Source organism: Phyllobates terribilis, unplaced genomic scaffold, assembly GCF_046119375.1.
Source record: "Phyllobates terribilis strain yellow unplaced genomic scaffold, ASM4611937v1 Scaffold_7__3_contigs__length_470593459, whole genome shotgun sequence".
Taxonomy (NCBI): domain Eukaryota; kingdom Metazoa; phylum Chordata; class Amphibia; order Anura; family Dendrobatidae; genus Phyllobates; species Phyllobates terribilis.
Genome location: NW_027362767.1, coordinates 204213332 through 204239789, shown reverse-complemented (window position 1 = coordinate 204239789; position 26458 = coordinate 204213332). Strand labels below are relative to the sequence as shown.

Sequence of the window (26458 nt, the reverse complement as noted above, 5' to 3'; positions counted from 1 at the left end):
ACCTCATTCCTGTCCGCACACCGGCATAGGTTACAGCGCATGTGCACTATATAGTGATAGCACTGACTATCCTGAGGCTCAGTCCTGTGAAGCCTCGTGCCTCATTCCTGTCCGCACACCGGCATAGGTTACAGCGCATGTACACTATATAGTGATAGCACTGACTATCCTGAGGCTCAGTCCTGTGAAGCCTCGCGCCTCATTCCTGTCTGCACACCGGCATAGGTTACAGCACATGTGCACTATATAGTGATAGCACTGACTATGCTGAGGCTCAGTCCTGTGAAGCCTCGCTCCTCATTCCTGTCTGCACACCGGCATAGGTTACAGCACATGTACACTATATAGTGATAGCACTGACTATCCTGAGGCTCAGTCCTGTGAAGCCTCGCGCCTCATTCCTGTCTGCACACCGGCATAGGTTACAGCGCATGTACACTATATAGTGATAGCACTGACTAACCTGAGGCTCAGTCCTGTGAAGCCTCGCGCCTCATTCCTGTCCGCACACCGGCATAGGTTACAGCGCATGTGCACTATATAGTGATAGCACTGACTATCCTGAGGCTCAGTCCTGTGAAGCCTCGCACCTCATTCCTGTCTGCACACCGGCATAGGTTACAGTGCATGTACACTATATAGTGATAGCACTGACTATCCTGAGGCTCAGTCCTGTGAAGCCTCGCGCCTCATTCCTGTCTGCACACCGGCATAGGTTACAGCGCATGTACACTATATAGTGATAGCACTGACTATCCTGAGGCTCAGTCCTGTGAAGCCTCGCGCCTCATTCCTGTCCGCACACCGGCATAGGTTACAGCACATGTGCACTATATAGTGATAGCACTGACTATCCTGAGGCTCAGTCCTGTGAAACCTCGTGCCTCATTCCTGTCTGCACACCGGCATAGGTTACAGTGCATGTACACTATATAGTGATAGCACTGACTATCCTGAGGCTCAGTCCTGTGAAGCCTCGCGCCTTATTCCTGTCCGCACACCGCCATAGGTTCCAGCGCATGTGCATTATATAGTGATAGCACTGACTATTCTGAGGCTCAGTCCTGTGAAGCCTCGCACCTCATTCCTGTCTGCACACCGGCATAGGTTACAGTGCATGTACACTATATAGTGATAGCACTGACTATCCTGAGGCTCAGTCCTGTGAAGCCTCACGCCTCATTCCTGTCCGCACACCGGCATAGGTTACAGCGCATGTGCACTATATAGTGATAGCACCGACTATGCTGAGGCTCAGTCCTGTGAAGCCTCGCGCCTCATTCCTGTCTGCACACCGGCATAGGTTACAGCGCATGTGCACTATATAGTGATAGCACTGACTATCCTGTGGCTCAGTCCTGTGAAGCCTCGCACCTCATTCCTGTCTGCACACCGGCATAGGTTACAGCGCATGTGCACTATATAGTGATAGCACTGACTATCCTGAGGCTCAGTCCTGTGAAGCCTCGCGCCTCATTCCTGTCTGCACACCGACATAGGTTACAGCGCATGTGCACTATATAGTGATGGCACTGACTATCCTAAGGCTCAGTCCTGTGAAGCCTCGCGCCTCATTCCTGTCTGCACACCGGCATAGGTTACAGCGCATGTACACTATATAGTGATAGCACTGACTATCCTGAGGCTCAGTCCTGTGAAGCCTCACGCCTCATTCCTGTCCGCACACCGGCATAGGTTACAGCGCATGTGCACTATATAGTGATAGCACTGACTATCCTGAGGCTCAGTCCTGTGAAGCCTCGCGCCTCATTCCTGTCCGCACACCGGCATAGGTTACAGCGCATGTACACTATATAGTGATAGCACTGACTATCCTGAGGCTCAGTCCTGTGAAGCCTCGCGCCTCTTTCCTGTCTGCACACCGGCATAGGTTACAGCGCATGTGCACTATATAGTGATAGCACTGACTATCCTGAGGCTCAGTCCTGTGAAGCCTCGCGCCTCATTCCTGTCCGCACACCGGCATAGGTTACAGCGCATGTGCACTATATAGTGATAGCACTGACTATCCTGAGGCTCAGTTCTGTGAAGCCTCGCGCCTCATTCCTGTCTGCACGCCGGCATAGGTTAAAGCGCATGTGCACTATATAGTGATAGCACTGACTATCCTGAGGCTCAGTTCTGTGAAGCCTCACGCCTCATTCCTGTCTGCACGCCGGCATAGGTTAAAGCGCATGTGCACTATATAGTGATAGCACCGACTATCCTGAGGCTCAGTCCTGTGAAGCCTCGCGCCTCATTCCTGTCCGCACACCGGCATAGGTTACAGCGCATATGCACTATATAGTGATAGCACTGACTATCCTGAGGTTCAGTCCTGTGAAGCCTCGCGCCTCATTCCTGTCTGCACACCGGCATAGGTTACAGCGCATATGCACTATATAGTGATAGCACTGACTATCCTGAGGCTCAGTCCTGTGAAGCCTCGCGCCTCATTCCTGTCTGCACGCCGGCATAGGTTACAGCGCATGTACACTAAATAGTGATAGCACTGACTATCCTGAGGCTCAGTCCTGTGAAGCCTCGCGCCTCATTCCTGTCCGCACACCGGCATAGGTTACAGCGCATGTGCACTATATAGTGATAGCACCGACTATCCTGAGGCTCAGTCCTGTGAAGCCTCGCGCCTCATTCCTGTCCGCACACCAGCATAGGTTACAGCGTATGTGCACTATATAGTGATACCACTGACTATCCTAAGGCTCAGTCCTGTGAAGCCTCGCGCCTCATTCCAGTCTGCACACCGGCATAGGTTACAGCGCATGTGCACTATATAGTGATAGCACTGACTATCCTGAGGCTCAGTCCTGTGAAGCCTCGCGCCTCATTCCTGTCTGCACGCCGGCATAGGTTACAGCGCATGTACACTAAATAGTGATAGCACTGACTATCCTGAGGCTCAGTCCTGTGAAGCCTCGCGCCTCATTCCTGTCTGCACACCGGCATAGGTTACAGCGCATGTGCACTATATAGTGATAGCACCGACTATCCTGAGGCTCAGTCCTGTGAAGCCTCGCGCCTCATTCCTGTCCACACACCAGCATAGGTTACAGCGTATGTGCACTATATAGTGATACCACTGACTATCCTAAGGCTCAGTCCTGTGAAGCCTCGCACCTCATTCCTGTCTGCACGCCGGCATAGGTTACAGCGCATGTACACTAAATAGTGATAGCACTGACTATCCTGAGGCTCAGTCCTGTGAAGCCTCGAGCCACATTCCTGTCTGCACACCGGCATAGGTTACAGCGCATGTGCACTATATAGTGATAGCACTGACTATCCTGAGGCTCAGTCCTCTGAAGCCTCGTGCCTCATTCCTGTCTGCACACCGGCATAGGTTTCAGCGCATGTGCACTATATAGTGATAGCACTGACTATCCTGAGGCTCAGTCCTGTGAAGCCTCGAGCCTCATTCCTGTCTGCACATCGGCATAGGTTACAGCGCATGTGCACTATATAGTGATAGCACTGACTATCCTGAGGCTCAGTCCTGTGAAGCCTCGCGCCTCATTCCTGTCTGCACATCGGCATAGGTTACAGCGCATGTGCACTATATAGGGATAGCACTGACTATCCTGAGGCTCAGTCCTGTGAAGCCTCGCGCCTCATTCCTGTCCGCACACCGGCATAGGTTACAGCGCATGTGCACTATATAGTGATAGCACTGACTATTCTGAGGCTCAGTCCTGTGAAGCCTCGCGCCTCATTCCTGTCTGCACACCGGCAAAGGTTACAGCGCATGTGCCCTATATAGTGATAGCACCGATTATCCTGAGGCTCAGTCCTGTGAAGCCTCGCGCCTCATTCCTGTCCGCACACCGGCATAGGTTACAGTGCATGTGCACTATATAGTGATAGCACTGACTATCCTGAGGCTCAGTCCTGTGAAGCCTCGCGCCTCATTCCTGTTTGCACACCGGCATAGGTTACAGTGCATGTGCACTATATAGTGATAGCACCGACTATCCTGAGGCTCAGTCCTGTGAAGCCTCGTGCCTCATTCCTGTCGGCACACCGGCATAGGTTAAAGCGCATGTACACTATATAGTGATAGCACTGACTATCCTGAGGCTCAGTCCTGTGAAGCCTCGCTCCTCATTCCTGTCTGCACACCGGCATAGGTTACAGCGCATGTGCACTATATAGTGACAGCACCGACTATCCTGAGGCTCAGTCCTGTGAAGCCTCGCTCCTCATTCCTGTCTGCACACCGGCATAGGTTACAGTGCATGTGCACTATATAGTGATAGCACCGACTATCCTGAGGCTCAGTCCTGTGAAGCCTCGCGCCTCATTCCTGTCGGCACACCGGCATAGGTTACAGCGCATGTACACTATATAGTGATAGCACTGACTATCCTGAGGCTCAGTCCTGTGAAGCCTCGCGCCTCATTCCTGTCCGCACACCGGCATAGGTTACAGCGCATGTACACTATATAGTGATAGCACTGACTATCCTGAGGCTCAGTCCTGTGAAGCCTCGCGCCTCATTCCTGTCTGCACACCGGCATAGGTTACAGTGCATGTACACTATATAGTGATAGCACTGACTATCCTGAGGCTCAGTCCTGTGAAGCCTCGTGCCTCATTCCTGACTGCACACCGTCATAGGTTACAGCGCATGTGCACTATATAGTGATAGCACTGACTATCCTGAGGCTCAGTCCTGTGAAGCCTCGCGCCTCATTCCTGTCTGCACACCGGCATAGGTTACAGCGCATGTGCCCTATATAGTGATAGCACTGACTATCCTGAGGCTCAGTCCTGTGAAGCCTCGCGCCTCATTCCTGTCCGCACACCGGCATAGGTTACAGCGCATGTGCACTATATAGTGATAGCACTGACTATCCTGAGGCTCAGTCCTGTGAAGCCTCGCGCCTCATTCCTGTCTGCACGCCGGCATAAGTTACAGCACATGTGCACTATATAGTGATAGCACTGACTATAATAGTGATAGCACTGACTATCCTGAGGCTCAGTCCTGTGAAGCCTCGCGCATCATTCCTGTCTGCACACCGGCATAGGTTACAGCACATGTGCACTATATAGTGATAGCACTGACTATCCTGAGGCTCAGTCCTGTGAAGCCTCACGCCTCATTCCTGTCCGCACACCGGCATAGGTTACAGCGCATGTGCACTATATAGTGATAGCACTGACTATCCTGAGGCTCAGTCCTGTGAGGCCTCGCGCCTCATTCCTGTCCACACACCGGCATAGGTTACAGCGCATGTGCACTATATAGTGATAGTACTGACTATCCTGAGGCTCAGTCCTGTGAAGCCTCGCTCCTCATTCCTGTCTGCACACCGGCATAGGTTACAGCGCATGTGCACTATATAGTGATAGCACTGACTATCCTGAGGCTCAGTCCTGTGAAGCCCCACGCCTCATTCCTGTCCGCACACCAGCATAGGTTACAGCGCATGTGCACTATATAGTGATAGCACTGACAATCCTGAGGCTCAGTCCTGTGAAGCCTCGCGCCTCATTCCTGTCCGCACACCAGCATAGGTTACAGCGCATGTGCACTATATAGTGATAGCACTGACTATCCTGAGGCTCAGTCCTGTGAAGCCTCGCGCCTCATTCCTGTCTGCACACTGGCATAGGTTACAGCGGATGTGCACTATATAGTGATAGCACTGACTATTCTGAGGCTCAGTCCTGTGAAGCCTCGCGCCTCATTCCTGTCTGCACACCAGCATAGGTTACAGCGCATGTGCACTATATAGTGATAGCACTGACTATCCTGAGGCTCAGTCCTGTGAAGCCTCGCGCCTCATTCCTGTCTGCACACCGGCATAGGTTACAGCGCATGTACACTATATAGTGATAGCACTGACTATCCTGAGGCTCAGTCCTGTGAAGCCTCGTGCCTCATTCCAGTCTGCACACCGGCATAGGTTACAGCGCATGTGCACTATATAGTGATAGCACTGACTATCCTGAGGCTCAGTCCTGTGAAGCCTCGCGCCTCATTCCTGTCCGCACACCGGCATAGGTTACAGCGCATATGCACTATATAGTGATAGCACTGACTATCCTGAGGTTCAGTCCTGTGAAGCCTCGCGCCTCATTCCTGTCTGCACACCGGCATAGGTTACAGCGCATATGCACTATATAGTGATAGCACTGACTATCCTGAGGCTCAGTCCTGTGAAGCCTCGCGCCTCATTCCTGTCTGCACGCCGGCATAGGTTACAGCGCATGTACACTAAATAGTGATAGCACTGACTATCCTGAGGCTCAGTTCTGTGAAGCCTCGTGCCTCATTCCTGTCTGCACACCGGCATAGGTTACAGCGCATGTGCACTATATAGTGATAGCACCGACTATCCTGAGGCTCAGTCCTGTGAAGCCTCGCGCCTCATTCCTGTCCGCACACCAGCATAGGTTACAGCGTATGTGCACTATATAGTGATACCACTGACTATCCTAAGGCTCAGTCCTGTGAAGCCTCGCACCTCATTCCTGTCTGCACGCCGGCATAGGTTACAGCGCATGTACACTAAATAGTGATAGCACTGACTATCCTGAGGCTCAGTCCTGTGAAGCCTCGAGCCTCATTCCTGTCTGCACGCCGGCATAGGTTACAGCGCATGTACACTAAATAGTGATAGCACCGACTATCCTGAGGCTCAGTCCTGTGAAGCCTCGCGCCTCATTCCTGTCTGCACACCGGCATAGGTTACAGCGCATGTGCACTATATAGTGATAGCACCGACTATCCTGAGGCTCAGTCCTGTGAAGCCTCGCGCCTCATTCCTGTCCGCACACCAGCATAGGTTACAGCGTATGTGCACTATATAGTGATACCACTGACTATCCTAAGGCTCAGTCCTGTGAAGCCTCGCGCCTCATTCCAGTCTGCAAGCCGGCATAGGTTACAGCGCATGTGCACTATATAGTGATAGCACTGACTATCCTGAGGCTCAGTCCTGTGAAGCCTCGCGCCTCATTCCTGTCTGCACGCCGGCATAGGTTACAGCGCATGTACACTAAATAGTGATAGCACTGACTATCCTGAGGCTCAGTCCTGTGAAGCCTCGCGCCTCATTCCTGTCTGCACACCGGCATAGGTTACAGCGCATGTGCACTATATAGTGATAGCACCGACTATCCTGAGGCTCAGTCCTGTGAAGCCTCGCGCCTCATTCCTGTCCGCACACCAGCATAGGTTACAGCGTATGTGCACTATATAGTGATACCACTGACTATCCTAAGGCTCAATCCTGTGAAGCCTCGCACCTCATTCCTGTCTGCACGCCGGCATAGGTTACAGCGCATGTACACTAAATAGTGATAGCACTGACTATCCTGAGGCTCAGTCCTGTGAAGCCTCGAGCCTCATTCCTGTCTGCACACCGGCATAGGTTACAGCGCATGTGCACTATATAGTGATAGCACTGACTATCCTGAGGCTCAGTCCTCTGAAGCCTCGTGCCTCATTCCTGTCTGCACACCGGCATAGGTTACAGCGCATGTGCACTATATAGTGATAGCACTGACTATCCTGAGGCTCAGTCCTGTGAAGCCTCGCGCCTCATTCCTGTCTGCACATCGGCATAGGTTACAGCGCATGTGCACTATATAGTGATAGCACTGACTATCCTGAGGCTCAGTCCTGTGAAGCCTCGCGCCTCATTCCTGTCTGCACACCGGCATAGGTTACAGCGCATGTGCCCTATATAGTGATAGCACCGATTATCCTGAGGCTCAGTCCTGTGAAGCCTCGCGCCTCATTCCTGTCCGCACACCGGCATAGGTTACAGTGCATGTGCACTATATAGTGATAGCACTGACTATCCTGAGGCTCAGTCCTGTGAAGCCTCGCGCCTCATTCCTGTCTGCACACCGGCATAGGTTACAGTGCATGTGCACTATATAGTGATAGCACCGACTATCCTGAGGCTCAGTCCTGTGAAGCCTCGCGCCTCATTCCTGTCGGCACACCGGCATAGGTTACAGCGCATGTACACTATATAGTGATAGCACTGACTATCCTGAGGCTCAGTCCTGTGAAGCCTCGCTCCTCATTCCTGTCTGCACACCGGCATAGGTTACAGTGCATGTGCACTATATAGTGATAGCACCGACTATCCTGAGGCTCAGTCCTGTGAAGCCTCGCGCCTCATTCCTGTCGGCACACCGGCATAGGTTACAGCGCATGTGCACTATATAGTGATAGCACTGACTATCCTGAGGCTCAGTCCTGTGAAGCCTCGCGCCTCATTCCTGTCCGCACACCGGCATAGGTTACAGCGCATGTACACTATATAGTGATAGCACTGACTATCCTGAGGCTCAGTCCTGTGAAGCCTCGCGCCTCATTCCTGTCTGCACACCGGCATAGGTTACAGCGCATGTGCACTATATAGTGATAGCACTGACTATCCTGAGGCTCAGTATTGTGAAGCCTCGTGCCTCATTCCTGACTGCACACCGGCATAGGTTACAGCGCATGTGCACTATATAGTGATAGCACTGACTATCCTGAGGCTCAGTCCTGTGAAGCCTCGCGCCTCATTCCTGTCTGCACACCGGCATAGGTTACAGCGCATGTGCCCTATATAGTGATAGCACTGACTATCCTGAGGCTCAGTCCTGTGAAGCCTCGCGCCTCATTCCTGTCTGCACACCGTCATAGGTTACAGCGCATGTGCACTATATAGTGATAGCACTGACTATCCTGAGGCTCAGTCCTGTGAAGCCTCGCGCCTCATTCCTGTCTGCACACCGGCATAGGTTACAGCGCATGTGCCCTATATAGTGATAGCACTGACTATCCTGAGGCTCAGTCCTGTGAAGCCTCGCGCCTCATTCCTGTCCGCACACCGGCATAGGTTACAGCGCATGTGCACTATATAGTGATAGCACTGACTATCCTGAGGCTCAGTCCTGTGAAGCCTCGCGCCTCATTCCTGTCTGCACGCCGGCATAAGTTACAGCACATGTGCACTATATAGTGATAGCACTGACTATAATAGTGATAGCACTGACTATCCTGAGGCTCAGTCCTGTGAAGCCTCGCGCATCATTCCTGTCTGCACACCGGCATAGGTTACAGCACATGTGCACTATATAGTGACAGCACTGACTATCCTGAGGCTCAGTCCTGTGAAGCCTCGCGCATCATTCCTGTCTGCACACCGGCATAGGTTACAGCACATGTGCACTATATAGTGATAGCACTGACTATCCTGAGGCTCAGTCCTGTGAAGCCTCACGCCTCATTCCTGTCCGCACACCGGGATAGGTTACAGCGCATGTGCACTATATAGTGATAGCACTGACTATCCTGAGGCTCAGTCCTGTGAGGCCTCGCGCCTCATTCCTGTCCACACACCGGCATAGGTTACAGCGCATGTGCACTATATAGTGATAGCACTGACTATCCTGAGGCTCAGTCCTGTGAAGCCTCGCTCCTCATTCCTGTCTGCACACCGGCATAGGTTACAGCGCATGTGCACTATATAGTGATAGCACTGACTATCCTGAGGCTCAGTCCTGTGAAGCCCCACGCCTCATTCCTGTCCGCACACCAGCATAGGTTACAGCGCATGTGCACTATATAGTGATAGCACTGACAATCCTGAGGCTCAGTCCTGTGAAGCCTCGCGCCTCATTCCTGTCCGCACACCAGCATAGGTTACAGCGCATGTGCACTATATAGTGATAGCACTGACTATCCTGAGGCTCAGTCCTGTGAAGCCTTGCGCCTCATTCCTGTCTGCACACTGGCATAGGTTACAGCGGATGTGCACTATATAGTGATAGCACTGACTATTCTGAGGCTCAGTCCTGTGAAGCCTCGAGCCTCATTCCTGTCTGCACACCAGCATAGGTTACAGCGCATGTGCACTATATAGTGATAGCACTGACTATCCTGAGGCTCAGTCCTGTGAAGCCTCGCGCCTCATTCCTGTCTGCACACCGGCATAAGTTACAGCACATGTGCACTATATAGTGATAGCACTGACTATAATAGTGATAGCACTGACTATCCTGAGGCTCAGTCCTGTGAAGCCTCGCGCCTCATTCCTGTCTGCACACCGGCATAGGTTACAGCGCATGTGCACTATATAGTGATAGCACTGACTATCCTGAGGCTCAGTCCTGTGAAGCCTCGCGCCTCATTCCTGTCTGCACACCGGCATAGGTTACAGCACATGTGCACTATATAGTGATAGCACTGACTATCCTGAGGCTCAGTCCTGTATAGCCTCGTGCCTCATTCCAGTCTGCACACCGGCATAGGTTACAGCGCATGTGCACTATATAGTGATAGCACTGACTATCCTGAGGCTCAGTCCTGTGAAGCCTCGCGCCTCATTCCTGTCTGCACACCGGCATAGGTTACAGCGCATGTGCACTATATAGTGATAGCACTGACTATCCTGAGGCTCAGTCCTGTGAAGCCTCGTGCCTCATTCCAGTCTGCACACCGGCATAGGTTACAGCGCATGTGCACTATATAGTGATAGCACTGACTATCCTAAGGCTCAGTCCTGTGAAGCCTCGCGCCTCATTCCTGTCTGCACACCGGCATAGGTTACAGCGCATGTGCCCTATATAGTGATAGCACCGACTATCCTGAGGCTCAGTCCTGTGAAGCCTCGCGCCTCATTCCTGTCTGTACACCGGCATAGGTTACAGCGCATGTGTACTATATAGTGTTAGCACTGACTATCCTGAGGCTCAGTACTGTGAAGCCTCGCGCCTCATTCCTGTCTGTACACCGGCATAGGTTACAGCGCATGTGTACTATATAGTGATAGCACTGACTATCCTGAAGCTCAGTCCCGTGAAGCCTCGCGCCTCATTCCTGTCCATACACCGGCATAGGTTACAGCGCATGTGCACTATATAGTGATAGCACTGACTATCCTGAGGCTCAGTCCTGTGAAGCCTCGCGCCTCATTCCTGTCTGCACACCGGCATAGGTTACAGCGCATGTGCACTATATAGTGATACCACTGACTATCCTAAGGCTCAGTCCTGTGAAGCCTCGCACCTCATTCCTGTCTGCACGCCGGCATAGGTTATAGCGCATGTACACTAAATAGTGATAGCACTGACTATCCTGAGGCTCAGTCCTGTGAAGCCTCGAGCCTCATTCCTGTCTGCACACCGGCATAGTTTACAGCGCATGTGCACTATATAGTGATAGCACTGACTATCCTGAGGCTCAGTCCTCTGAAGCCTCGTGCCTCATTCCTGTCTGCACACCGGCATAGGTTACAGCGCATGTGCACTATATAGTGATAGCACTGACTATCCTGAGGCTCAGTCCTGTGAAGCCTCGAGCCTCATTCCTGTCTGCACATCGGCATAGGTTACAGCGCATGTGCACTATATAGTGATAGCACTGACTATCCTGAGGCTCAGTCCTGTGAAGCCTCGCGCCTCATTCCTGTCTGCACATCGGCATAGGTTACAGCGCATGTGCACTATATAGTGATAGCACTGACTATCCTGAGGCTCAGTCCTGTGAAGCCTCGCGCCTCATTCCTGTCTGCACACCGGCATAGGTTACAGCGCATGTGCCCTATATAGTGATAGCACTGACTATCCTGAGGCTCAGTCCTGTGAAGCCTCGCGCCTCATTCCTGTCCGCACACCGGCATAGGTTACAGCGCATGTGCACTATATAGTGATAGCACTGACTATCCTGAGGCTCAGTCCTGTGAAGCCTCGCGCCTCATTCCTGTCTGCACGCCGGCATAAGTTACAGCACATGTGCACTATATAGTGATAGCACTGACTATAATAGTGATAGCACTGACTATCCTGAGGCTCAGTCCTGTGAAGCCTCGCGCATCATTCCTGTCTGCACACCGGCATAGGTTACAGCACATGTGCACTATATAGTGACAGCACTGACTATCCTGAGGCTCAGTCCTGTGAAGCCTCGCGCATCATTCCTGTCTGCACACCGGCATAGGTTACAGCACATGTGCACTATATAGTGATAGCACTGACTATCCTGAGGCTCAGTCCTGTGAAGCCTCACGCCTCATTCCTGTCCGCACACCGGCATAGGTTACAGCGCATGTGCACTATATAGTGATAGCACTGACTATCCTGAGGCTCAGTCCTGTGAGGCCTCGCGCCTCATTCCTGTCCACACACCGGCATAGGTTACAGCGCATGTGCACTATATAGTGATAGCACTGACTATCCTGAGGCTCAGTCCTGTGAAGCCTCGCTCCTCATTCCTGTCTGCACACCGGCATAGGTTACAGCGCATGTGCACTATATAGTGATAGCACTGACTATCCTGAGGCTCAGTCCTGTGAAGCCCCACGCCTCATTCCTGTCCGCACACCAGCATAGGTTACAGCGCATGTGCACTATATAGTGATAGCACTGACTATCCTGAGGCTCAGTCCTGTGAAGCCTCGCGCCTCATTCCTGTCCGCACACCAGCATAGGTTACAGCGCATGTGCACTATATAGTGATAGCACTGACTATCCTGAGGCTCAGTCCTGTGAAGCCTCGCGCCTCATTCCTGTCCACACACCGGCATAGGTTACAGCGCATGTACACTATATAGTGATAGCACTGACTATCCTGAGGCTCAGTCCTGTGAAGCCTCGCGCCTCATTCCTGTCTGCACACCAGCATAGGTTACAGCGCATGTGCACTATATAGTGATAGCACTGACTATCCTGAGGCTCAGTCCTGTGAAGCCTCGCGCCTCATTCCTGTCTGCACACCGGCATAAGTTACAGCACATGTGCACTATATAGTGATAGCACTGACTATAATAGTGATAGCACTGACTATCCTGAGGCTCAGTCCTGTGAAGCCTCACGCCTCATTCCTGTCTGCACACCGGCATAGGTTACAGCGCATGTGCACTATATAGTGATAGCACTGACTATCCTGAGGCTCAGTCCTGTGAAGCCTCGCGCCTCATTCCTGTCTGCACACCGGCATAGGTTACAGCACATGTGCACTATATAGTGATAGCACTGACTATCCTGAGGCTCAGTCCTGTGAAGCCTCGTGCCTCATTCCAGTCTGCACACCGGCATAGGTTACAGCGCATGTGCACTATATAGTGATAGCACTGACTATCCTGAGGCTCAGTCCTGTGAAGCCTCGCGCCTCATTCCTGTCTGCACACCGGCATAGGTTACAGCGCATGTGCACTATATAGTGATAGCACTGACTATCCTGAGGTTCAGTCCTGTGAAGCCTCGTGCCTCATTCCAGTCTGCACACCGGCATAGGTTACAGCGCATGTGCACTATATAGTGATAGCACTGACTATCCTAAGGCTCAGTCCTGTGAAGCCTCGCGCCTCATTCCTGTCTGCACACCGGCATAGGTTACAGCGCATGTGCCCTATATAGTGATAGCACCGACTATCCTGAGGCTCAGTCCTGTGAAGCCTCGCGCCTCATTCCTGTCTGTACACCGGCATAGGTTACAGCGCATGTGTACTATATAGTGTTAGCACTGACTATCCTGAGGCTCAGTACTGTGAAGCCTCGCGCCTCATTCCTGTCTGTACACCGGCATAGGTTACAGCGCATGTGTACTATATAGTGATAGCACTGACTATCCTGAGGCTCAGTCCCGTGAAGCCTCGCGCCTCATTCCTGTCCGTACACCGGCATAGGTTACAGCGCATGTGCACTATATAGTGATAGCACTCACTATCCTGAGGCTCAGTCCTGTGAAGCCTCGCGCCTCATTCCTGTCTGCACACCGGCATAGGTTACAGCGCATGTGCACTATATAGTGATACCACTGACTATCCTAAGGCTCAGTCCTGTGAAGCCTCGCACCTCATTCCTGTCTGCACGCCGGCATAGGTTATAGCGCATGTACACTAAATAGTGATAGCACTGACTATCCTGAGGCTCAGTCCTGTGAAGCCTCGAGCCTCATTCCTGTCTGCACACCGGCATAGGTTACAGCGCATGTGCACTATATAGTGATAGCACTGACTATCCTGAGGCTCAGTCCTCTGAAGCCTCGTGCCTCATTCCTGTCTGCACACCGGCATAGGTTACAGCGCATGTGCACTATATAGTGATAGCACTGACTATCCTGAGGCTCAGTCCTGTGAAGCCTCGAGCCTCATTCCTGTCTGCACATCGGCATAGGTTACAGCGCATGTGCACTATATAGTGATAGCACTGACTATCCTGAGGCTCAGTCCTGTGAAGCCTCGCGCCTCATTCCTGTCTGCACATCGGCATAGGTTACAGCGCATGTGCACTATATAGTGATAGCACTGACTATCCTGAGGCTCAGTCCTGTGAAGCCTCGCGCCTCATTCCTGTCTGCACACCGGCATAGGTTACAGCGCATGTGCCCTATATAGTGATAGCACCGATTATCCTGAGGCTCAGTCCTGTGAAGCCTCGCGCCTCATTCCTGTCCGCACACCGGCATAGGTTACAGTGCATGTGCACTATATAGTGATAGCACTGACTATCCTGAGGCTCAGTCCTGTGAAGCCTCGCACCTCATTCCTGTCTGCACACCGGCATAGGTTACAGTGCATGTGCACTATATAGTGATAGCACCGACTATCCTGAGGCTCAGTCCTGTGAAGCCTCGCGCCTCATTCCTGTCGGCACACCGGCATAGGTTACAGCGCATGTACACTATATAGTGATAGCACTGACTATCCTGAGGCTCAGTCCTGTGAAGCCTCGCTCCTCATTCCTGTCTGCACACCGGCATAGGTTACAGCGCATGTACACTATATAGTGATAGCACTGACTATCCTGAGGCTCAGTCCTGTGAAGCCTCGCGCCTCATTCCTGTCCGCACACCGGCATAGGTTACAGTGCATGTGCACTATATAGTGACAGCACCGACTATCCTGAGGCTCAGTCCTGTGAAGCCTCGCTCCTCATTCCTGTCTGCACACCGGCATAGGTTACAGTGCATGTGCACTATATAGTGACAGCACCGACTATCCTGAGGCTCAGTCCTGTGAAGCCTCGCTCCTCATTCCTGTCTGCACACCGGCATAGGTTACAGTGCATGTGCACTATATAGTGACAGCACCGACTATCCTGAGGCTCAGTCCTGTGAAGCCTCGCTCCTCATTCCTGTCTGCACACCGGCATAGGTTACAGTGCATGTGCACTATATAGTGATAGCACCGACTATCCTGAGGCTCAGTCCTGTGAAGCCTCGCGCCTCATTCCTGTCGGCACACCGGCATAGGTTACAGCGCATGTACACTATATAGTGATAGCACTGACTATCCTGAGGCTCAGTCCTGTGAAGCCTCGCGCCTCATTCCTGTCCGCACACCGGCATAGGTTACAGCGCATGTACACTATATAGTGATAGCACTGACTATCCTGAGGCTCAGTCCTGTGAAGCCTCGCGCCTCATTCCTGTCTGCACACCGGCATAGGTTACAGCGCATGTGCACTATATAGTGATAGCACTGACTATCCTGAGGCTCAGTCCTGTGAAGCCTCGTGCCTCATTCCTGACTGCACACCGTCATAGGTTACAGCGCATGTGCACTATATAGTGATAGCACTGACTATCCTGAGGCTCAGTCCTGTGAAGCCTCGCGCCTCATTCCTGTCTGCACACCGGCATAGGTTACAGCGCATGTGCCCTATATAGTGATAGCACTGACTATCCTGAGGCTCAGTCCTGTGAAGCCTCGCGCCTCATTCCTGTCCGCACACCGGCATAGGTTACAGCGCATGTGCACTATATAGTGATAGCACTGACTATCCTGAGGCTCAGTCCTGTGAAGCCTCGCGCCTCATTCCTGTCTGCACGCCGGCATAAGTTACAGCACATGTGCACTATATAGTGATAGCACTGACTATAATAGTGATAGCACTGACTATCCTGAGGCTCAGTCCTGTGAAGCATCGCGCATCATTCCTGTCTGCACACCGGCATAGGTTACAGCACATGTGCACTATATAGTGACAGCACTGACTATCCTGAGGCTCAGTCCTGTGAAGCCTCGCGCCTCATTCCTGTCTGCACACCGGCATAGGTTACAGCACATGTGCACTATATAGTGATAGCACTGACTATCCTGAGGCTCAGTCCTGTGAAGCCTCACGCCTCATTCCTGTCCGCACACCGGCATAGGTTACAGCGCATGTGCACTATATAGTGATAGCACTGACTATCCTGAGGCTCAGTCCTGTGAGGCCTCGCGCCTCATTCCTGTCCACACACCGGCATAGGTTACAGCGCATGTGCACTATATAGTGATAGCACTGACTATCCTGAGGCTCAGTCCTGTGAAGCCTTGCGCCTCATTCCTGTCTGCACACTGGCATAGGTTACAGCGGATGTGCACTATATAGTGATAGCACTGACTATTCTGAGGCTCAGTCCTGTGAAGCCTCGCGCCTCATTCCTGTCTGCACACCAGCATAGGTTACAGCGCATGTGCACTATATAGTGATAGCACTGACTATCCTGAGGCTCAGTCCTGTGAAGCCTCGCGCCTCATTCCTGTCTGCACACCGGCATAAGTTACAGCACATGTGCACTATATAGTGATAGCACTGACTATCCTGAGGCTCAGTCCTGTGAAGCCTCGCGCCTCATTCCTGTCCGCACACAGGCATAGGTTACAGCGCATGTGCACTATATAGTGATAGCACTGACTATAATAGTGATAGCACTGACTATCCTGAGGCTCAGTCCTGTGAAGCCTCGCGCCTCATTCCTGTCCGCACACAGGCATAGGTTACAGCGCATGTGCACTATATAGTGATAGCACTGACTATCCTGAGGCTCAGTCCTGTGAAGCCTCGCGCCTCATTCCTGTCTGCACACCGGCATAGGTTACAGCACATGTGCACTATATAGTGATAGCACTGACTATCCTGAGGCTCAGTCCTGTGAAGCCTCGTGCCTCATTCCAGTCTGCACACCGGCATAGGTTACAGCGCATGTGCACTATATAGTGATAGCACTGACTATCCTGAGGCTCAGTCCTGTGAAGCCTCGCGCCTCATTCCTGTCTGCACACCGGCATAGGTTACAGCGCATGTGCACTATATAGTGATAGCACTGACTATCCTGAGGCTCAGTCCTGTGAAGCCTCGTGCCTCATTCCAGTCTGCACACCGGCATAGGTTACAGCGCATGTGCACTATATAGTGATAGCACTGACTATCATAAGGCTCAGTCCTGTGAAGCCTCGCGCCTCATTCATGTCCGTACACCGGCATAGGTTACAGCACATGTGTACTACATAGTGATAGCACTGACTATCCTGAGGCTCAGTCCTGTGAAGCCTCGCACCTCATTCCTGTCTGCACACCGGCATAGGTTACAGCGCATGTGCACTATATAGTGATAGCACTGACTATCCTGAGGCTCAGTCCTGTGAAGCCTCGCGCCTCATTCCTGTCCGCACACCAGCATAGGTTACAGCGCATGTGCACTATATAGTGATAGCACTGACTATTCTGAGGCTCAGTCCTGTGAAGCCTCGCGCCTCATTCCAGTCTGCACACCGGCATAGGTTACAGCGCATGTGCACTATATAGTGATAGCACTGACTATCCTGAGGCTCAGTCCTGTGAAGCCTCGCGCCTCATTCCTGTCTGCACACCGGCATAGGTTACAGCGCATGTACACTATATAGTGATAGCACTGACTATCCTGAGGCTCAGTCCTGTGAAGCCTCGCGCCTCATTCCTGTCTGCACACCGGCATAGGTTACAGCGCATGTGCACTATATAGTGATAGCACTGACTATCCTGAGGCTCAGTCCTGTGAAGCCTCGCGCCTCATTCCTGTCTGCACACCGGCATAGGTTACAGCGCATGTGCCCTATATAGTGATAGCACCGACTATCCTGAGGCTCAGTCCTGTGAGGCCTCGCGCCTCATTCCTGTCCGTACACCGGCATAGGTTACAGCACATGTGCACTACATAGTGATAGCACTGACTATCCTGAGGCTCAGTCCTGTGAAGCCTCGCGCCTCATTCCTGTCTGCACACCGGCATAGGTTACAGCGCATGTGCACTATATAGTGATAACACTGACTATCCTGAGGCTCAGTCCTGTGAAGCCTCGCACCTCATTCCAGTCTGCACACCGGCATAGGTTACAGCGCATGTGCACTATATAGTGATAGCACTGACTATCCTGAGGCTCAGTCCTGTGAAGCCTCGCGCCTCATTCCTGTCTGCACACCGGCATAGGTTACAGCGCATGTGCACTATATAGTGATAGCACTGACTATCCTGAGGCTCAGTCCTGTGAAGCCTCGCGCCTCATTCCTGTCCGCACACCGGCATAGGTTACAGCACATGTGCACTATATAGTGATAGCACTGACTATCCTGAGGCTCAGTCCTGTGAAGCCTCGCGCCTCATTCCTGTCCGCACACCGGCATAGGTTACAGCGCATGTGCACTATATAGTGATAGCACTGACTATCCTGAGGCTCAGTCCTGTGAAGCCTCGCGCCTCATTCCTGTCCGCACACCGGCATAGGTTACAGCGCATGTGCACTATATAGTGATAGCACTGACTATCCTGAGGCTCAGTCCTGTGAAGCCTCGCGCCTCATTCCTGTCTGTACACCGGCATAGGTTACAGCGCATGTACACTATATAGTGATAGCACTGACTATCCTGAGGCTCAGTCCTGTGAAGCCTCACGCCTCATTCCTGTCTGCACACCGGCATAGGTTACAGCGCATGTGCCCTATATAGTGATAGCACTGACTATCCTGAGGCTCAGTCCTGTGAAGCCTCGCGCCTCATTCCTGTCCGCACACCGGCATAGGTTACAGCACATGTGCACTATATAGTGATAGCACTGACTATCCTGAGGCTCAGTCCTGTGAAGCCTCGCACCTCATTCCTGTCCGCACACCGGCATAGGTTACAGCGCATGTGCACTATATAGTGATAGCACTGACTATCCTGAGGCTCAGTCCTGTGAAGCCTCGCGCCTCATTCCTGTCCGCACACCGGCATAGGTTACAGCGCATGTGCACTATATAGTGATAGCACTGACTATCCTGAGGCTCAGTCCTGTGAAGCCTCGCGCCTCATTCCTGTCCGCACACCGGCATAGGTTACAGCGCATGTCCACTATATAGTGATAGCACTGACTATCCTGAGGCTCAGTCCTGTGAAGCCTCACGCCTCATTCCTGTCTGCACACCGGCATAGGTTACAGCGCATGTGCACTATATAGTGATAGCACTGACTATCCTGAGGCTCAGTCCTGTGAAGCCTCACGCCTCATTCCTGTCTGCACGCCGGCATAGGTTACAGCGCATGTGCCCTATATAGTGATAGCACTGACTATCCTGAGGCTCAGTCCTGTGAAGCCTCGCGCCTCATTCCTGTCCGCACACCGGCATAGGTTACAGCGCATGTGCACTACATAGTGATAGCACTGACTATCCTGAGGCTCAGTCCTGTGAAGCCTCGCGCCTCATTCCTGTCTGCACGCCGGCATTTTACCTGCAGCTTCAGTATCTGGAGTCCCCCTCTTATCATCCGTCGTACACTTGCCCTCCGAGTCCATCTGTGAAGTGCAGGAAGACTTGCCGTCATCTATGCTTGGCTGGAAGGAATATAAAGGACAGTTATGCAAAATCGCCGTAAACACAAACGCAAAAAACATTGAGGTTAATTTATCAACCCCCTGACAAAGTGCTAAAGGGGCTATAAACCTAAACCCTCTATCCGCAGGTCAATTTTATTCTAATATGATTTTTGTAATGCAAAAAACCCCAAAACAAAACAGAACAGAAGACCCCAAGAAGTTGACAAAGTGGAGGAGGAACGATGGAAAGACTAGTGGTGCTGCAGCCGCCTCCTCCTGCTCCACGCTGGTGACAGCATCCGCCATCGGTCCGTCGCTCCGGGCTATGGTCTCTGCTCTCTACCTGCTCGGTGTCTGCACAGTGCACATTCATGGCTCCCGGTGCCCCCCGACCTGCCCCACAATCCCCTCCAGTCAGGGTGTTTAGTGGCCACTTTACAGAATTATGGACAAATGTTAAATCTGATTATAACTCGGCAGATTCAGCTACAAAGTGGAGATTTGTCATTTCCCCAGTTTGCAAATTGTGCAAGAAGATTGTTCCTCATTTCAAATAATTGTTTATATTGGAAGATGAGAAAAGGCGGCAAAAGATTTGGTGAAGTTCACGGTGTTGCAACCATCGATATGTTTATTTAAGTCCAATCCGTTTATCACCAGTGATGTTATCATACCCTTCTATCACTGACAGCGGCACTTAAACCAAGTGCTACCAATGGATGCGCCATTTCACGTGTCCATTGCAGTTTTTTTTCCAATATCACCCAACGTAAGCTATTTTTTTTCCTTTTTTTTAATAGATTATATGGTAACATGCATGGGGTCTTTCAAATATACAACTCGTCCTGCAAAAAGACAAGCCCTTGTTAGAAAGGGAGGAAAAAATGAAAATGCAAAAATGGAAAATTGCTCAGTAAGGAAGGGGTTGCATCTGTGATCCATCAGTATTCGATCAGTTTTTGCACCCCACTGGTGTTATCTGTTATATGAATCAATAATAAAGACATAGAGATTTATAATGAGGCCAAAAGGAAAGTCTCCTCTTTACAGTATTCACACCTCATTAATAACGGCACATAATTCCAGTCTAATAAGGCTACGTTCCCACTATGAGTTTTTGGTGAGTTTTTTACGCTGCGTATTTTTGTAAACATGCAAGTGACCTATCTTACTTAATAGGTGCAGAAATGATGCAGAAAATCTGCAGCATCAAAAACTCACCAAAATCTCAATGTGGGAACAGGGCCTAAGTGTATGTGCACACGCTGAGTATCTGCAGATTTTTCAGCAGCAAAAACCAATGTTGGCAGGAAAGCGCTGCGTAAAATATACTCGCTGATATATGAGCTTTTGGATGCATTTTCACCTGTATTTTTTCCCATTCATTTGAGCCTTTACTTGCCTGAGCTCCAGCGCCTTCATTGTGGACTAGAAATGTAAAAGTAAATTTTTTGACAAAATTGTAAACTGATTGCACTTAGAAGCGGTGATGCTGGGTCATACCTGCAGCAATAGTTCCCGGAGTCGATGTAGCTGGGATTCCAGTTGCTTGTTGTGATCCTCCAGTATCTGCATACGAGTCTCTAAACGATTTTTGTGATGGCGCAGAATCCGGGCTTCACTTAACAGTTCTTCACTTTGGACGTCCCCACTGCCGCTGCCACCAGAATCAGGAGACACCTCCCCGAGTAAAGGAACCTCCCCCACCTCCGCGTGCTGCCATTTCAGCCGCTTCAGTTCCCCCTGGAGAATTCTGCCGAGAAAGAAGCCGTCTGAGTATAACAAGCACAAGAGGCCCAGGGGAATGGACGCTGATAACGAGCTGTGCACAGGGCCGGCTTCACACCTCGGTATAATACCAGTGCCCGAAAAAACAGTACCAGCAGTGATTTGGATCAGTGTGCCATCCGTTTTTTTCCAGTATGTCATAAGAAAAATCAATTCCAAAACTTCTCCACTGACAGCACACTGACTGTACACTGACAGCACACTGACTGTACACTGACAGCACACTGACAGCACACTGACGGCACACTGACGGCACACTGACAGCACACTGACTGTACACTGACAGCACACTGACTGTACACTGACTGTACACTGACTGTACACTGACAGCACACTGACTGTACACTGACTGTACACTGACAGCACACTGACTGTACACTGACTGTACACTGACTGTACACTGACTGTACACTGACAGCACACTGACTGTACACTGACTGTACACTGACAGCACACTGACAGCACACTGACGGCACACTGACTGCACACTGACTGTACACTGACAGCACACTGACTGTACACTGACTGTACACTGACTGTACACTGACAGCACACTGACAGCACACTGACGGCACACTGACTGTACACTGACTGTACACTGACAGCACACTGACTGTACACTGACTGTACACTGACAGCACACTGACAGCACACTGACAGCACATGGACGGCACACGGGCAGCACACTGACTGTACACTGACTGTACACTGACAGCACATTGACTGTACACTGACTGTACACTGACAGCACACTGACTGTACACTGACAGCACACTGACTGTACACTGACTGTACACTGACAGCACACTGACTGTACACTGACAGCACACTGACAGCACACTGACTGTACACTGACTGTACACTGACAGCACACTGACTGTACACTGACTGTACACTGACAGCACACTGACAGCACACTGACTGTACACTGACAGCACACTGACTGTACACTGACAGCACACTGACAGCACACTGACTGTACACTGACTGTACACTGACTGTACACTGACAGCACACTGACTGTACACTGACTGTACACTGACTGTACACTGGCAGCACACTGACTGTACACTGGCAGCACACTGACTGTACACTGACTGTACACTGACAGCACACTGACTGTACACTGACTGTACACTGACAGCACACTGACTGTACACTGACAGCACACTGACTGTACACTGACTGTACACTGACTGTACACTGACAGCACACTGACTGTACACTGACTGTACACTGACTGTACACTGACAGCACACTGACAGCACACTGACGGCACACTGACTGCACACTGACTGTACACTGACAGCACACTGACTGTACACTGACTGTACACTGACTGTACACTGACAGCACACTGACAGCACACTGACGGCACACTGACTGTACACTGACTGTACACTGACAGCACACTGACTGTACACTGACTGTACACTGACAGCACACTGACAGCACACTGACAGCACATGGACGGCACACGGGCAGCACACTGACTGTACACTGACTGTACACTGACAGCACATTGACTGTACACTGACTGTACACTGACAGCACACTGACTGTACACTGACAGCACACTGACTGTACACTGACTGTACACTGACAGCACACTGACTGTACACTGACAGCACACTGACAGCACACTGACTGTACACTGACTGTACACTGACAGCACACTGACTGTACACTGACTGTACACTGACAGCACACTGACTGTACACTGACAGCACACTGACAGCACACTGACTGTACACTGACAGCACACTGACTGTACACTGACTGTACACTGACTGTACACTGACAGCACACTGACTGTACACTGACTGTACACTGACTGTACACTGGCAGCACACTGACTGTACACTGGCAGCACACTGACTGTACACTGACTGTACACTGACAGCACACTGACTGTACACTGACAGCACACTGACTGTACACTGACTGTACACTGACAGCACACTGACTGTACACTGACTGTACACTGACTGTACACTGGCAGCACACTGACTGTACACTGACAGCACACTGACTGTACACGGACGGCACACTGACTGTACACTGATGCCATCCGTGTGCTGTACGTGTTTTACACGGACCCATAGACTTGTATTGGTCTTGTCCTCTGTGCTGCTGATAAAACCCGGACATATGCCCAGCAGCATCGGTTATAATGGGTATGTAAAATGGACACCGGTAAGGGGAAGAGCGCGAATAAAATAAGAGCAAAAACCGGTAACTTCTGAATTGGTGACAGCCGTCTTTACAGCGGATGATTCTGCTCATCCCAGGACTAGGTCACTATTATAGTAGGGGCTGTAGAAGGGGGCAAACCCTCCTGCCCTCCGCACTTTCTGCCCTCACCCAATAATAGGATTTTGTTCACCACAGGCCTGATTAGTCACTTTCCCCTTATAAAAGAAGGAGACAGTAACTTGTGATGCATCTGCAGCTGAGATGGAAAACCTTCATGCACTTTTGATATACTTGGCAACTCCCACAAAGGGGAGACGTCCTGGACTCAACTTTTCTGGTTTCTGCAGTGTTTTTCCCATGTAACGCTGCATGTACACATCTGTGTAAAATGTCCGTGTGCTATCAGATTCTCTCTACATCATACAATCCCAGTGCAATGTTAAACACATGCAGTACGTCCTATTCCGATCCTCAAAGTCGGATGAGAATAGGACCTGCTCTGAGTCTCATGGATCTCACACACGGATTCGTGATTTTCATGAATGTGTGAATAGGTCCATGAAACTCTATGGGTCCGTGTACTGTCAGAAACTGGACAGCACACGCATATTTCACATGGATGTGTAAATGCAGGCTTAGGCCCCCTGCACACGTCCTGACATTTACAGTACTAGAAAAACCAGTACCGGTGCTATCCATGTATGTGTGTGGCATCCTTGTGCCGTCCGTGTGCCGTCTGTGTGCACTATCCGTGAGACACGTACTGGAATAGAATGCAGAATAGAAATGACAGATTTTTAGCTGTCCGTGACATATATAATTAGTGCTTTGCATGTGTAGCTTATTGTACATGTATTTAGTGAATAAATAAATGAGAAAAATTGTGTGAGTCCCCCCTATTTTTGATAACCAGCCAAGGTAAAGCTGACAGCTGAGAACTGATATTATCAGGCTGGGAAGGTTCCTGGTTATTGGGCCCTTCCCAGCCTAAAATTACCAGCCTGCAGCTGCCCCACAATTGGCGTATCGATTAGATGGACCAATTCTGGCGCTTTGCCTGACTCTTCCTGATTGCGGTGGCAATCGGGGTAATGATAGTTGGGGTTGATGATGGCTGAGATTTGTCAGAAGTCACAGATGGCATCAAGCCCTGGGGTTAGTAATGGAAAGGTCTCTATCAGACACCCCCATTACTAACTCAGTAATAAAAACACACACATAGGCCACTAGTTACAGGCGCTGGGCACTCGCTACAATGCTAATCATCGTCACCAGATCTCGTTGAGAAAGTGAGACTCAGCAGCTATGATGAGCGTTGTAGTCACTATCTGGTGACTGTGAAAAGCAGTCACTTTACTGCTATTCACACTCACCAGAGCCAGATTTGAGGAGCTGTGGACTAAGGTGGAGCTTGGTCGGAACATTTTTACAAATAAATTGGTGAAGGAATTGGTGTTTTTATTTCTGTCTTTTTATGTTTTCCAGGTATTCATTTCAGGACTACATCGGATTCGGTGGATTACTTCGAACCTGCATGGGATTTTTTTTTAATAAATTGGTGAACCAGGGATAGTGTGGCACAGTCTTTATTTAAATAAAGTGTTTTTTTCTGTGTGTTTTTAATTTTTGATGACCATGTTAGTAATAGGGGAGTCTGATAGACGCCTCTCCATTACTAACATCAGGGCTTTATACCAGCTGTGATTTTTGACAAATCACAGCTGTCATCAACCCCGACTATCCTTACCCCAATTGCCACCGGACCAGGGCAATCGGGAAGTGCTGGGCAAAGCGCCAGAATTGGTGCATGTAATGGATGTGCCAATTCTGAGGCGGCTGTGGGCTGGTATCTTTAGGCTGGGAAGGTACAATAACCAGGGACTTTCGAAGCCTGATATTATCAGCTCACAGCTGGCTGCTTTACCTTGACTAATTATCAAAAATAGGGGGGAGGACCCAACGTCATTTTTTTTCATTTATTTATTTATTACCTAAATACGCGTACAGTAAACTACACACATGGAACTAATTACTGTATATATCTCACGGATATCTATCTATCTATCTCTATCATTATCTATCTACTAGATGGTGGCCCGATTCTAATGCATCGGGTATTCTAGAACATGTATGTGGCCGACCGGGCACGACTAAGCAGCGAAGCAGTGTTTAAATGGGTTGTGCACTACTTTAAATTAACCTCACAATGTATCCCCCCGGGGCCCCTAATGAATTCTGTCATTACGTCATGTTGTCAATACTGCTTGTGACAACATCGCTGACGACGCACAGCCAGCACGTAATTCCCCCGGCTGCAGCCGGCTCTTGCTTCCGCTTACATCACGACTATTTGCGGCTGCAGCCAGGGGTCTGCTGTTCCGTGTACCACGGTGAATGACGGGTTGTGGGCGGGCTTATCCCTCATCGTGTCACACCCAGCATCCACCGCGCGCTCTGTCAATGAATGTGCGTGCGGTGGATGCCGGGTGTGACGGGATGGGGGATAACCCCGGCCACAGCCCATCACTCACCGTGGAACGCGAAACAGGAGACTGCTTGGCTGCAGCTGCAAATAGTCGTGACATAAGCGGAAGCAAGAGTGAGCTTCAGGCGGGGGTACATGTTGCCTGTGCACGGTGACCCGAGTATAAGCCGAGACCCATAATATTTCAACAAAAAAAAGGGACAATTTATTAACTTGAGTATAAGCCTAGGGTGGGAAATGCAGCACCTACTGTTAAATTTCCATATGCTGGTATGTATGGCTCCGTCATTCTGTAATTGTGGTTTGTATGGCCAGGTCATTCCCCTAATCCTGGTTTGTATGGCTGCCTTATCTTGGATTGTACGGCCTCCTCATCCTGGCTTGCATGGCCCCCTCATCCTGGTTTTGTATGACCTACT

The 26458-nt window shown here is 50.8% G+C and overlaps 1 protein-coding gene across 9 annotated transcripts in view; it reads right to left on the bottom strand.

The window, feature by feature from the left end:
* The window catches only part of DRP2 (dystrophin related protein 2), a 181158-nt gene that overhangs the window by 8659 nt on the left and 146041 nt on the right, over positions 1-26458 (bottom strand). For all 9 annotated transcript variants that reach the window (XM_073639694.1, XM_073639697.1, XM_073639695.1 and 6 more), the window contains 2 exons: positions 21074-21323; positions 19486-19588 (listed from right to left, as the gene is read on the bottom strand). In XM_073639694.1, the coding sequence (XP_073495795.1) occupies positions 19486-19588; positions 21074-21323 (353 nt within the window). The remainder of the gene's footprint in view (positions 1-19485; positions 19589-21073; positions 21324-26458) is intronic.